The sequence below is a fragment of the Ovis canadensis genome, chromosome 6, assembly GCF_042477335.2.
Source record: "Ovis canadensis isolate MfBH-ARS-UI-01 breed Bighorn chromosome 6, ARS-UI_OviCan_v2, whole genome shotgun sequence".
NCBI classification, from domain to species: Eukaryota; Metazoa; Chordata; class Mammalia; order Artiodactyla; family Bovidae; genus Ovis; species Ovis canadensis.
The window spans coordinates 97,433,998-97,450,007 of NC_091250.1; the positions used below are offsets into that span (position 1 = coordinate 97,433,998).

At 37.2% G+C, this 16,010-nt stretch overlaps 1 protein-coding gene across 9 annotated transcripts in view; it reads right to left on the reverse strand.

Annotated features, from left to right (window-relative positions):
• EPHA5 (EPH receptor A5) overlaps positions 1-16,010 on the reverse strand; it is a 408,801-nt gene that overhangs the window by 117,958 nt on the left and 274,833 nt on the right. For all 9 annotated transcript variants that reach the window (XM_069594218.1, XM_069594217.1, XM_069594214.1 and 6 more), the window contains one exon: positions 7,948-8,072. In XM_069594218.1, the coding sequence (XP_069450319.1) occupies positions 7,948-8,072 (125 nt within the window). The remainder of the gene's footprint in view (positions 1-7,947; positions 8,073-16,010) is intronic.

The following is a 16,010-nucleotide window of genomic DNA, read 5'->3' on the forward strand; positions in this document are numbered from 1 at the left end:
TTATGTGTTTGGGCTAGGTTACTAGTGAATAGAGATGGAAGAGGTAAGGAAAAAATCACTGGAAAGATAGTTCTAGAAAGTGAAACAAAGAGGAAGTATTCCCAATTTGACTAGTAACAAAATTCTAGACAAACCATCTATCAGTTCAGTTCAGTTCAGTTGCTCAGTCGTGTCCAACTCTTTGCTACCCCATGAATCACAGCATGCCAGGCCTCCCTGTCCATCACCAGCTCCTGGAATTCACTTAAACTCACGTCCGTCAAGTTGGTGATGCCATCCAGCCATCTCATCTCTGTTGTCCCCTTCTCCTCCTGCCCCCAATCCCTTCCAGCATCAGAGTCTTCCAATGAGTCAACTCTTCGCATGAGGTGGCCAAAGTATTGGAGTTTCAGCTTTAGCATCATTCCTTCCAAAGAACACCTAGGACTGATTTCCTTCAGAATGGATTGGTTGGATCTCCTTGCAGTCCAAGGGACTCTCAAGAGTCTTCTCCAACACCTTATCTCTGAAGTTTACTATGCTGAATAAAAAATGTTAGATCTATAAAGATTTAAAACAAAGTTCCTGTTTTGAACTTTCTCTTCCTTTATATTTTTATGTGTGATTCTTGGCTAAACTTGTTTTTTCCTTAAGGAAATGTATTACATTTATGATTGATATTATAGGATGGATTAAAGATAGGTTATAGTTAGAACATTTTTATTCCTTTTTAAAAATTTATCTTTAGTTACAATAACTGGTTAATTACTATAGATCATTGTTTCCTAAATATTTCAGTGAATTTTGTCTTTACAAGCAGAAAAATGTATTTTTTAAAAATGATCTAAGGGGACCAACATGTAAAGGATTTATTTTTTCTAAATGAGAAAACAATTGAAAACATGAATATATATAAATATTTACTTCTCAAGTACTCTTGAGAAGAATATGCCAAATTCAATAGGGAATTTGGGAATTCCCTACTCCAAACTTATCATTTGGATGATGATATTAATATGGTTATTATTTGATGTTATCTATGAACACACAAAACAAATGCAAACCACACTCATTGTCCCTTGAAGTTTGCTGTATCTTTAATATGGACACTGAAATCAGGTGTTAAAGTACAAAAAACCCATTTTTATTTTTATACTTAATTTCCTTATCTGTAAAATTGGGGTCGATGGTAATAACCCTGTATGCGAGACAGCAAAAGAGACACAGATGTATAGAACAGTCTTTTGGACTCTGTGGGAGAGGGAGAGGGTGGGATGATTTGGGAGAATGGCATTGAAACATGTATAATATATATGAAATGAATCGCCAGTCCAGGTTCGAGGCATGATACTGGATGCTTGGGGCTGGTGCACTGAGATGACCCAGAGGGATGGTACAGGGAGGGACGAGGGAGGGGGGTTCAGGACGGGGAACACGTGTATACCTGTGGCAGATTCATGTTGATGTATGGCAAAACCAATACAATATTGTAAAGCAATTAATGTCCAATTAAAATAAATAAATTTGGTCTTTTGACAGGAAAAAAAAATTGGGGTCGAAACTGGTACTTGGATATCCTCAACAGAGATGTAAGGATGAAACAGATAATGCGTGTTAAAGCATGTAAGACAAGTTTTATTGTAATAATATTGTTTTTTCCAATTTGACACATCAAAGTCAACTTCTAACCAAGTTCTATGCTACCAAAAATAAAACATACAATGTATAAACATGTTTCTCTTAAAGTAGTTCACCATTCTTCATTTAATACATTAAAACATATAAAATTTTCTTAGGGTTAAGTATATCTAAATTTCTTTACAGGTAAATATGGTTTAAATTCTAATCCAAATGGGTTTTTCTGATTTACTCTACATAAACAATCTTTATTTTTTAATGAACATATCAATTTAAATGCCTAGTCTTTAAAGTGTCTAGGAATTTTTTTTTTTACAATTTTGCTAAGAATTTAAAGTAGATAATTAAATTCTATAAACTTTACCTAGTAATGTTAGCCATTTTCCCTCACAAATATTTAAAATCTCTTCTTGTCTACTCTAGTACCTCTTCTATGCGCTAGAGGTAGAGCAGTAAAAAAGTAGACAATTTCTTAATGTGTTCCTTTAAAAAGGGGTAAATAGCTTCTATAAACTATTGCAGTTTCTGATGTTCTGGGTATACTCAAGTTTGTGACTGAGTGGGCAAGACTTTCTCAATAATATACCTTACAACTTGGCTGTGATTGAATCAGAAATATTCAGTAAGAAATATATATTCACTATTATTTGTAATTTGTTTGAAGGGAATTTGAGTTGGTGAAAAAAATCTAGACAAAACTAAAGATTCTCTTATATTTGATATAATTAGGATTTTTACATGAAGTACAAACATTTGTATTAAAGTAAGACGTTCTTTCCAATGAAAAAAAGCATAGGAACATCAGGGTTAGAATTCTAGCCATTATTAACTAAAGTATGTGTGTAAATGTGAGTATGCAATGCAACCTAAGTTTTTTTCTTCTTAAGAATAGGATGAAATTATTTATTAAGAGCTTTGTGAGGACACAGAGATAGAGATAATATACACAACACCTAGCACAACCTTCTGAGAATTATAGCTTTTATTTGCCCCTATAACATGATGGCAAATTCTTCTACTCAAAAGAAAAAAAAAATCTTATATGATTGTAACTTCTGGGTATTAAAAAAAAATAGAAATTGATAATTTCATCAAAAAAGAAAAAAAACACTCAAGGAAACTGGAATGCTATTTCTTGAAATAAAGTATAATCTGCAGTCACTTGAACACAATTATACAACATTCCATCTGATTATCTATTAAGATTATGCATATCTCAGTGGTTTCTCATCACAGATCTAACTGTACACTGTCTCTCTGAGTTGGTTGAGTAGGTTATCAAAGGGACTTAGTGAAGCTTATACTAAGGGATCAAAACCCAGAAATATACATTTTAAACCATTTAAGTATCTTCTAAAATTTGCTTCTGTTCCACTTCTTTAAATCATACTCAGAATTTCCACCATATTACAAACTATGTACACATCTTCAATACCCGCGACCAAGTGTCAAGTCCTTGGTCGGGGCAGTGGCTTTTGCTGCCTTTATGTCCCAGCTGAGCAAATGAGCTATGTTCCCCAGCTGCTTAGCAAACATTGTTCATAGGCAGCAAGGGGACAGCCTTTGCAGAAGGAGCCAGCTGGCAAACACCCTGCCAAAGGGCAGCTTCCCTTTGCCTCTGTCTTTAATTAAGAGGTGGCAATGGGCCCATCACCATGCAGGAACAGAAAGGCCCAATGACCTCTATTAGAGCAGGGCAATCATAGGCAGAAATGCCAGCTGGCAAGTGTGTGAGCCCTGGAAAGCTCTGCCACCTGTGTCTGGCCAAAAGCCATCCAATAAAATGGTGGTATCATTCTGAAGATTCAAAATAAGCCCTGGCAACCTATCAGGACCCCCACCTCAATACATGGTATCAAAGCTCATTATCCTTTTTTTTTTTTTCCCTTTTGAAAGTGTTAAAAAAACAAAACTTTTTGTGTATTTTATTGATATGCTCAAAAATTTTACTTGGCAACAGTTTGGGAATTAATATCTTCTCCGTAAAAACTGACCAAAAGATAATGATAACTTCCCCAAAATAATATATAAGGGTTTTTGCTGCTTTTAAAGCATGTAGGTAGGTGACTTTTATTCATTTATTGAATATGTGAATAGAAATCTTTTTCTCCAAAATAATTTTTTCTTACTTTGAGTTGTGCAGATAATAGAATGTATTAACACAGCATTAAATATAAAACACTAAGCATAAAGTCAAATCTTACTGAAACAAATATTACATAAAATGGCCTATAACAAAAATATTTCCACAACATGGATATGATTAATTAGAATAAATATTAACAGACAAGGGCTATGCCCTACCACCTGTTGAATAATTCTTTGTTTTAACGAAAGCAGCAGCTTAAATGAAACAAACAAACAAAAAAAAGATAAATCCTTGCTCTTAAATCTCAACATTCAGAAAACTAAGATCATGGCATCTGGTCCCATCACTTCATGGGAAATAGATGATGAAACAGTGGAAACAGAGTCAGACTTTATTTTGGGGGGCTCCAAAATCACTGCAGATGGTGACTGCAGCCATGAAATTAAAAGATGCTTACTCCTTGGAAGGAAAGTTATTACCAACCTAGATAGCATATTCAAAAGCAGAGACATTACTTTGCCGACAAAGTTACGTCTAGTGAAGGCTATGGTTTTTCCAGTGGTCATATATGGATGTGAGAGTTGGACTGTGAAGAAAGCTGAGTGTCTAAGAATTGATGCTTTTGAACTGTGGTTTTGGAGAAGACTCTTGAGAGTCCCTTGGACTGCAAGGAGATCCAACAAGTCCATTCTAAAGGATATCAGTCCTGGGTGTTCTTTGGAAAGACTGATGCTAAAGTTGAAACTCCAATACTTTGGCCACCTCATACAAAAAGTTGCATAATTGGAAAAGACTCTGATGCTGGGAGGGATTAGGGACAGGAGGAGAAGGGTACGACAGAGGATGAGATGGCTGGATGGCATCACCGACTCGATGGACATGAGTTTGGGTGAACTCCGGGAGCTGGTGATGGACAGGGAGGCCTGGCATGCTGAAATTCATGGGGTCGCAAAGAGTCGGACATGACTGAGTGACTGAACTGAACTGAACTGAACTGAAGGAATATCATGTATATGAGACTCATGCATATGCTGAGAAGCAAGTGTTAAAACAATCAAAGGTCGCCCATAATGGGAAAAAATGGGGATAATTTCCTTAAAGACAAAAAAAAGATAAACAAACAAAACCCACTAAACTCATAGGTTCAGCTATGAATAGTTGTTTCAGGTAAAGAAAAACCAGGCAGGAAAATAAATAATAGTCAAACGTTTACTGTTCCTGCTGAAAAACTTTATTACATCTGTGATATGTATATTCAGGTATATAGACTATATGCAACCCCATAGACTATAACAATCCATGGAATTCTCCAGGCCAGAATACTGGAATGGGTAGCCATTCCCTCCCCTAGGGGATTTTCCCAACCCAGGGATCAAACCCAGGTCTCCTGTATTGTGGGCAGATTCTTTACCAACGGAGCTACCAGGGAAGCCCAAGAATATTGGAGTGGGTAGCCTATCCCTTCTCCAGAGGATCTTCCTGATCCAGGAAACAAACCAGGGTCTCCTGCATTGCAGGCAGATTCTTTACCAGCTGAGCTATCAGGGAAACCCCTATTCAATTATGTAGGTTTTTTTGGTGTATAGCTATTCTAAAGTGTCAGTATGAATCTCAACTTATTTTAAAGTGAAAGTGAAGTGAAGTTGCTCAGTCGTGCCTGACTCTTTGCGACCCCGTGGACTGTAGCCCACCAGGCTCCTCTGTCGATGGGATTCTCCAGGCAAGAATACCGGAGCGGGTTGCCATTTCCTTCTCCAAATTTATTTTAAAAATCAACTTTAATTACAATAAAAATCTGGAAACTTAAAATGTTTACAAAAGAATTCATAAATTCATGTATTTGCCTAGCTTTGAATTAGTATGCAGTAATAAAGTTTATAAAAACTTGAAAAAGGAAATGTAAAACTAAATGTAACAAATTATTTTTGAATACAGCATGTGTTTGTAGACTTCTAGCATCAGCAATTCAGTTTGAACCATGACTCCCAGAGAAACAGGAATCACTGAAGTATATGTATAGTAATGTTGTAACATTTTACTTGATTTACTCTATTTTTTTCAGTAAACACTATACACTTTATTTACAATATTGCTTTGTATCAAAGTATTTTCTTAGAACATTCTTGGTGAATAATGTTATTTGATAATATTTTTTTCTGAAATATCTTATCAATATCTTCATTTATGGTCCCTAATAATCTACTTAGCTACATTTAATGCTATCAATAAGTCATTCTTAGACAATGATTTCCAAAATAATAATTGAGTTATTTAACTATTTATAAAATCAATATATGAACATTGTAGAGACATCCAAAACCTAGAAAAAAATATGTAGATAGCCCCACTTACCCCACATAAACTCTATGTTTCATTCTCTGTTGTATCTTTACACAGAAACAAAAGATAATCCAAAAAAATGAATCCATGATGAAAGAAGCAAAAAATGCTATGAACTACTTCAATGTATTTCAATGCATTTACTTATAATGTTTATCTATCATATATGTGGAATTCCAACTTTAACTTTCATTAACAGGAGATCAGTATTTCTCGTGATACTTTTGCATTAGTACAAGGAAAACACTTATTCTCCTTCTTAATTCTAGCATCCTAGCTTGGACAATTTCTTAGGTATTGCAAAGTGAGTTTTTAAACTTCCACCCTCTTCATTCTTCCCTAAGAGAGGAGCGATGTCTCTGGGAGTTTATGAGAAACAGTTGGATAAGTGTGGCTTTCCTTCCCTTTTGGGATCTGCTTCTCAGCATTATGTCAGCAATCTTTTCTACTCCTGCTTCCATAGGACATATAATTATGTGGCAGGGTCTCCAACCCACCTCTTAGAGTCTGGTTTGAATACTCATCTATTTTTATCCTTGTTCTATTAGAACTCAAGCTGTTCTAAATAGTGCATGTCATTCAGATCTAGTCTGTACAAAAATCACAATACAGTACATCTCCTACATACAAATAAGTTCCATTTTGACAGCCCGTTTGTAAGTTGTTTATTTGTTTTTAAGTCAAATAAATTTAGCCTAGGGTTTCCCCATTGGCTCACACAGTAAAAAATCTGCTGCAATGCAGGAGACCTGGGTTTGATCCCTGAGTAGGGAAGATCCCATGGAGAGGGAAATAGCCACCCACTCCAGTATTCTTGCCCAGAGAATTCCAAGGATAGAGGAGCCTGGCAGGCTACAGTCCACGGAGTTGCAAAGTCAGACGTGACTGAGTGACTAACACACAAATTTAGCCTAGGTACCTAACACAAATCAACTACATGGTATTGTACCATAATGAGATTATAATACCTTTCATACAAATAATACATAAAAAACAAACACAAAAATAAAACATTTTAATCTTACAGTACTATTACTTTGAAAAGTACAGTAGTACAGTATAACAGCTGACGTACAAGGGCACATTCACATCTTCGAATGATTGCAATTTAAAGGTTCATATGTAGGGAATTTACTGTAAAATGGCGGTGGAGGTTAGAAAATCTAATCTAACATAATATATCTAAGCCAAATACACCAACTCAGCTTTAGAAATTATAAGTGCATCTTTAGTTTCTACCTGTTTATTCCTTTATCAATAGTTTACTTGGTCATGGATTCAGAAAAGAGAAAGAGGAATGATTATTGCTTTTAGATTTCAACAACTATTATGGCAAAAGAACAACTCAGGGAAGAAGAAGGAAATCAAGAAACTATAAGGAATGTGAAGCATATACTTCCGATTTTATGCCCTCAAATTTTAAAATAAATTTTATGCTACAGTGTTAGACTTTTGTCATAGGTTTTCTAAAATTATAAGGTATATTAATACACACGCTACCTGCTGATACTTCCAAATAGAATAGGTATTATGCAGAGTTACTGGCCATGAGAATGTGTTTTTCCCTATAGTACACTGCAGTCACTACTGAAGGTTAACAGCTTCATCATTTGGGACACTTTGAAAATGTTCTGTGACTTTATCTTTCAATGCTGTGAAGCCTAGTGAAGCTGATAGTAGATTACATTGCAGTATTCCGGCAGCGTGAACTATTTGGCAGCAACAGAACACACATAAAGCACTCCCTATAAATGTCTGGACTTCATAATCATGACTGCAAATCAACTGTCATGGATTTACACCTAAAATTGTAAAATGCTTCTCTACAAATTGGATAACTACAGTTGCTAAAATTAAAATGAAAAAGGAAGAAAGGACATTTTTTATTCTGTTAGTCCCACCTTTTCAAAATATTTGATTTCATACTCCAGGATGATTCCATTGGGACGATCTGGCTCTTGCCAAGACAAGGAGATGCTGTTCTTAGCAATCTTCCCCTTTTTCACATTGGTGACTGGAGAGGGGGCTGAAAAATGGAGAGTAGCATGATTAACAGAGCCTTAAAATTACACCTGTCTATCATGTATATTGGCACACTTGAACGTAATATAATATACCAAACACTTAACTTTGCATTTTACCTGGAAACAGTTATTGTTTATATACAAGTTTTTATAGATTTAGAAGTGTTTTAAAAATATAAATCAACTAGAGAGAAATTTCTCTAATAAAATTATATTCACACAGAATCTTAGTCCACATTTTCTCTATAAACTTTAGATACATAAAATATCTTCTTTTTATAGAATAAAGATGTTTTTAATGATCTTATGTCTGTTCTGTTTCTAAAATTCATGGACTCGATAACATATTCCATAACACTAACACATACATGGTTATCCCTATTACCATATTTTTATAACATTAAGACGTTCATAATTTCTTATTTTTTAAGTCATATGAGTCCTATAATCATTGAAATTTCATATATTAAATATAGTGGAGGTCTTTCTTAAAACTATGCTTAAATACGTGTATATATAAAGCAACAGCAAATAAAAGAAGCATTTCCTTTCATATTCATTTTTCTCAAATACTTCATTAGAAATCATAATTGCCTATGATGCTCATCATTATTTGCCAGTGTCTATTAAATGACTATTTATCTGATAAAAATAGAAAAAAAAATACTACTTTCTGAGTATTTTGAACTCCCACATATTTGAATATTTGACTCGGCATCCATTTTTTATCAATCAGATGAGATTTGCATAGACTCTGGGTTTGACACCATAAAGAGGTGCTAACATAATCTTCTTGATGTAGATAACCTTTATTTTTGTAGGTTTCAGATTTTATAGAAGACAAAGCAAGAAATTATCATGGGCACGCAGGTTCTTTACCACTAGTGCCACCTGGGAGGCATATATATACATACACACACACACACACACATCATGAGTGTATGTAAGTGTAGAGACAGAGAAATAATACATATTTTATATATTTATAATGTAGATGTAATAAGATGGAAAAGATGTCAGCTAAAGTGAGTGATGTATAACCACTATGTGATAGCCCTGTGGTAGTGTATAGCCTTATGTGAAAAACATAAGCATCTGAATGCAGAGTTCCAAAGAATAGCAAGAAGAGATAAGAAAGCCTTCTTCAGCGATCAATGCAAAGAAATAGAGGAAAACAACAGAATGGGAAAGACTAGAGATCTCTTCAAGAAAATTAGAGATACCAAGGGAACATTTCATGCAAAGATGGGCTCAATATAGGACAGAAATGGTCTGGACCTAACAGAAGCAGAAGATATTAAGAAGAGGTGGCAAGAATACACGGAAGAACTGTACAAAAAGGATCTTAACAACCCAGATAATCATGATGATGTGATCACTAATCTAGAGCCAGACATCCTGGAATGTGAAGTCAAGTGGGCCTTAGAAAGTATCACTACGAACAAAGCTAGTGGAGGTGATGGAATTCCAGTTGAGCTGTTTCAAATCCTGAAAGATGATGCTGTGAAAGTGCTGCACTCAATATGCCAGTAAGTTTGGAAAACTCAGCAGTGGCACAGGACTGGAAAAGGTCAGTTTTCATTCCAATTCCAAAGAAAGGCAATGTCAAAGAATGCTCCAACTACCACACAATTGCACTCATCTCACATGCTAGTAAAGTAATGCTCAAAATTCTCAAAGCCAGACTTCAGTAATACGTGAACCATGAACTCCCTGATGTTCAAGCTGGTTTTCTAAAAGGCAGAGGAACCAGAGATCAAATTGCCAACATCTGCTGGATCATGGAAAAAGCAAGAGAATTCCAGAAAAACATCTCTTTCTGCTTTATTGACTATGCCAAAGCCTTTGACTGTGTGGATCACAATAAACTATGGAGAATTCTGAAAGAGATGGGAATATCAGACCACCTGACCTGCCTCTTGAAAAATCTGTATGCAGGCCAGGAAGCAACAGTTAGAACTGGACATGGAACAACAGACTGGTTCCAAATAGGAAAAGGAGTACATCAAGGCTGTATATCGTCACCCTGCTTAATTAACTTCTATGCAGAGTACATCATGAGAAATGCTGGACTGGAAGAAGCACAAGCTGGAATCAAGACTGCTGGGAGAAATATCAATAACCTCAGATATGCAGATGACACCACCCTTATGGCAGAAAGTGAAGAGGAGCTAAAAAGCCTCTTGAAGAAAGTGAAAGAGGAGAGTGAAAAAGTTGGCTTAAAGCTCAACATTCAGAAAACAAAGATCATGGCATCTAGTACCATCACTTCATAGCAAATAGATGGGGAAACAGTAGAAACAGTGCCAGACTTTATTTTTGGGGGCTCCAAAATCACTGCAGATGGTGACTGCAGCCATGGAATTAAAAGATGCTTACTCCTTGGAAGAAAAGTTATGACCAACCTAGATAGCATATTCAAAAGCAGAGACATTACTTTGCCGACTAAGGTCCGTCTAGCCAAGGCTATGGTTTTTCCAGTGGTCATGTATGGATGTGAGAGTTAGACTGTGAAGAAGGCTGAGCACCCAAGAATTGATGCGTTTGAACTGTGGTGTTGGAGAAGACTCTTGAGAGTCCCTTGGACTGCAAGGAGATCCAACCAGCCCATTCTGAAGGAGATCAAGCCTGGGATTTCTTTGGAAGGAATGATGCTAAAGCTGAAACTCCAGTACTTTGGACACCTCAAGCGAAGAGTTGACTCATCAGAAAAGGCTCTGATGCTGGGAGAAATTGGGGGCAGGAGGAGAAGGGGACGACCCAGGACGACCACGGACTCGATGGACGTGAGTCTGAGTGAACTCCGGGAGATGGTGATGGACAGGGAGGCCTGGCGTGCTGTGATTCATGGGGTCACAAAGAGTCAGACATGACTGAGTGACTGAACTGAACTGAACTGAGATTAAAATTTAGATAGATAGAAAGATAGATAGATAGATATATGTTTGGCTTCCCTTGTGTCTCAGATGGTAGATAATCTTCATGCAATGTAGGAGGACTCAGATTTGATTCCTGGGTTGGGACGATACCCTGGATAAGTAAATGGCAACCCACTCCTGTATTCTTGCCTGAGAATTCTCTGGAGAGAGGAGCCTGGTGGGCTACATATAGTCCATGGGATCACAAAGAGTCAAACATGACTGAGCAGCTAACAAAAAGAAATAATAATATATATGTTATATTGTTGTTGTTGTTTTAGTCTCTAAGTTGTGTCTAATTCTTTGTGACCCCATGGACTACAGCCCATCAGGCCCCTCTGACCATGGTATTTCCCAAACAAGAATACTGCAGTGGGTCGCCATTTCCTTCTCAAAGGGATCTTCCCGACTCAAGCAGCAGACTCTGGTCTCCTCTGTCTTGTGCAATGGCAGGCAGATTATTCACTGCTGAGCTACCAGGGAAGCCCTATATGTTATATACATATACATATGGATGCATAGTATTTCTGTTTTAATTTCCAGCAGTATTCAGTCAAAATAATGCACTGTAATTTGTCATGTTTAACTATCTTTTCCACTCCTCAGAAAATGTAATCAAATCAGAGATACCATTTTGAGCAACAGACAGCAAGAACAAAGTTTAGAACTATTTGCAGGTCTCCACGCTAGTGTAAAAAGGGGATGGGAAGAGGCTCATCATTTAAAAACGGAAGTGAGACCATGTCATTCCTCTGCACCTCTGTGTCTCACTGCAGAGTAACCCAAATGTGGAAAAACACACAAGCATCAGTACGGCCTGGCTCTCTGCATCTTCTTTGACGTCACTACCGCTTGCTACTTTTTCAGGAGCTCCACCCAGGCTGGTTGCCCCAGGCGCTTCTGACACACTCCTACATAGTGTTAGCTGCTCGGTTGTGTCCAACCCCATGGACTGTAGCCCAACAAGTTCTTCTTTCCATGGAATTCTCCAGGCAAGAATACTGGAGTGGGTTGCAATTTCCTTCTCTAGGCTGGCTGCCCCAGGCACTTCTGACACACTCCTGCCTAAGGATTTTCTATCTGCATCCTCTTATTCAGAGGTGCTTCTTGCTCTGACTCCAGAACTCACTCCCTCTTCTGGATTTCTCACTGAGACCTTTCCTGTTTGCTCTCTCCCTTAGCCCCCCTTATCTTGCCATATCCTCTGATCTTCACAATTTTTCTTCTATTTCTTGTACTTCTACCATCTGATATTCATATCTTATTTCTATATGAATTCTTCCTTATTCCTATTTGCTTTTTTCAATCCTCTCAAGTAGAGTATAATTTTTATGAGGGCAGTGATATTGTTATTCTCATTCGTTGCTGAATCCTAGCTCTAACAGCACCTGGACAGAGGATGGTCCAATAAATATGTACGGAGTAAGTGAGTGGTGGTAAAAAATCAAATACAGAGGAAACTTTTATTTTTTATTATGTATTATATTGTATCAGCAAAACTTATCTATTAAAAGTGACATATCTTTCAATAAAATTAAAATAGAAACAACTATCTGTAAGAGCAAAGTCTGGTAACTGTCTAGTGTCTTATAAACCCATAGGTTATATTGACTTCGATAATATACGTACTTTTATTCTTTTAATCATAGGCTTTGTGGTGTTCAAATTCAGAAAACATATAATTTCAGTTTTATCTTCTATTCTTTTTTAAAATATATATATTTTAATTGAGGCTAATTGTTTTACAGAATTTTGTTGTTTTTCTGTCAAACATCAATAAGAATCAGTCATAGGTTTATACATGTCCCCTCCCTCTGTCCAGCTCCATAAACTTTCCGGACTCTGGTGGCTTGGATGGTAAATAATCTTGTCTCCAACACAGGAGATTTGGGTTGTGAAGATCCCCCTAGAGAAGGAAATGGCTACCCTCAATGACTCCATGGACAGAAGATCTGGTGGGCTATAGTCCAGGGGTTCACAAAGAGTCAGAGACAACTGAGCGACTGAGCAACTTTCATTTTGGGCCTTCCCTGCTGGCTCAGATGATGAAGAATCTGCCCAAAAGGCAGGAGACCTGAGTTTGATCCTGGGTCTGGAAGATCCCCTGGAGAAGGAAATGGCAACCCACTCCAGTATCTTGCCTTGACTTCTCAAGTGGCACTAGTGATAAAGAATCCTCTTGCCAATGCAGAAGATGCAAAAGACACGGGTTCAATCCCTGGGTTGGGACGATCCCCTGGAGTAGGAAATGGCAACCTATATCTAGTATTATTGCCTGGAAAATTCCATGGACAGAGGAGCCTGGTGGGCTACAGTCCATAGGGTCAAAAAGAGTCAGACAGGACTGAGCGACTGAGCACACATACACACTACAGAACACAAAGTGTGTGTACAAGGCCAAAATTGTTTAAAAGTAGTTTTAAATAGAGATTTATTTACTTTCATGTAAATCCTCTACTTGACTGGTGGTTCTCACAGTCACATTCTGGAATAAGTTCAAAGTCCCTTTTGATTCCCTCATGAGGGAAAAGTCATTCCATCTTCGGTACTGTGGACAAACCATCCAGAATACAGGGAATGCAGGAAGAGCAAACTATAGGTCCCCTAGTTCATCATAGTGTTTGCAGCAAAGCAGCAAATTTACTGACTGGTGGTTCTCACAGTCACATTCTGGAATAAGTTCAAAGTCCCTTTTGATTGCCTCATGAGGGAAAAGTCATTCCATCTTCGGTACTATGGACAAACCATCCAGAATACAGGGAAAGAAGGAAGAACAAACTATAGGCCCCCTAGTTCATCATAGTGTTTGCAGCAAAGCAGCAAATTTACTGATGTAGAAACAGGAAGAGAAAATTCAGGAAGATAATAGAATTTTTTTTAAATATACTTTGTTCGATAGTGTGTATCTTTATGAATCACATAAACTACACTCACTGTCCCATTACCACTACATATGTGTTTCATTATACTTTAGTAAAGATCCAAAAACTGTCTTTAAAGTTCTTCACTCATTTCACCACATTGCAGACATTCTCATTTTAGTTGATGTAGTTTTATAGATAGGTTTCAGTTTTCACTTAAAGAACTGATGGTGTTACCAACTTTCTATTCAAAACTGCATTTAATATGTATGCTCCATGAAGGCAGGGATTAGTTTGATATAGCTCATTGCTATATTACCAGCACCAGAAAATTAATTGGTGTATAGATATTTCAGAAATATTTGTTGAATGGATACATGCATGAATGAATGAGAAATACATACATCATCAAGTATCATTCAAAACCAAGTTTATCTCATCTTACATGTGTATACTAGGATCCTATGAGTTGGGAACTTGCATTTTATTTAAAATAATCCATTCTTCAATAAAATAAATAACCATTTTAAAGTGAAGCTATCAAATAAATATCACCACAGACATAATCATCCTGAAATGGAATTCTTTGTTATTTACTTACATCCATCAAAGTTAAGCATAAACCATATGGCTTTCAAAGACTGTTTGATTTAATAAACACCATTATTTTCCATACTTGGTTGTCTCAGAGGCTAACGAGTGCCCTTTAAATCATGGTTCAGAATGGAAGGAGTAGAGGAGACCACTTCTAAGCTCAGAGTAGTTCAAGAATAACTTGATCGGTGAAGAGATGACCTCTTCATCATTTGGGTAAAGCTGATCAAAATAGGGACTCTGACACCTCCTCAGGCATGATGATGATGTGCAAATTGTAAACTGCAGCACTCTTAACCTACTGCAAAGTATTTTAGAGATAATACGTATATTAAAATAACTGTAACAAGATTTGTCAGCATGGGGACATGTTTAATTTATTTCATTTATCTCCCTTACCTGTTGTTCATTCTTTATCCACTTGACCTTTTATTAAGTAAGCCTGGAACAAACTGAGTATGATGGCACAGAGCATTAATGCCTGTAAAATTTGCTGGATGATGTTAAATCATAAATATTACCTTACTAGGGCTTCCCTGGTGTCTCAGACAGTAAATGCAATGCAAGAGACCTGGGTTCGATACCTGGATTGGGAAGATCTCCTGGAGGAGGGCATGGCAACCCACTTGTATTTTTGCCTGGAGAATCCCCATGGAGTGAGGATCCTGGCAGGCTGGTCCATGGGGTTGCAAAGAGTTGGACATGACTGAGAGATTAAACACAGCATAGCACAGTGAAAGGAGAACAATAATACCAGAGAAATAAAGTGGACTAGAACAAGATAATTTGCATAGATTCTAAGTTTCACCTTATGGATATGTGGAAAAATTCCAAATTGCTTCTAAGAATACCAGACCACTTGACCTGCCTCTCGAGAAACCTATATGCAGGTCAGGAAGCAACAGTTACAACTGGACATGGAACAACAGACTGGTTCCAAATAAGAAAAGGAGTACGCCAAGGCTGTATATTGTCACCCTGCTTATTTAACTTCTATGCAGAGTACATCATGAGAAACGCCGGGCTGGAAGAAGCACAAGCTGGAATCAAGATTGTGGGAGAAACATCAATAACCTTAGATATGCAGATGACACCACCCTTATGGCAGAAAGTGAAGAGGAACTAAAAAGCCTCTTGATGAAAGTGAAAGAGGAGAGTGAAAATGTTGGCTTAAAGCTCAACATTCAGAAAACAAAGATCATGGCATCTGGTCCCATCTCTACATGGGAAACAGATGGGGAAACAGTGGAAACAGTGTCAGACTTTATTTTTGGGGGCTCCAAAATCACGGCAGATGGTGACTGCAGCCATGAAATTAAAAGACACTTATTCCTTGTTAGGAAAGTTATGACCAACCTAGATAGCATATTAAAAAGCAGAGATATTACTTTGCCAACAAAGGTCCGTCTAGACAAAGCTACGGTTTTTCCATTGGCCATGTATGGATGTGAGAGTTAGACTGTGAAGAAAGCTGAGTGCCGAAGAATTGATGCTTTTGAACTGTGGTATCGGAGAAGACTTTTGAGAGTCCCTTGGACTGCAAGGAGATCCAACCAGTCCATTCTAA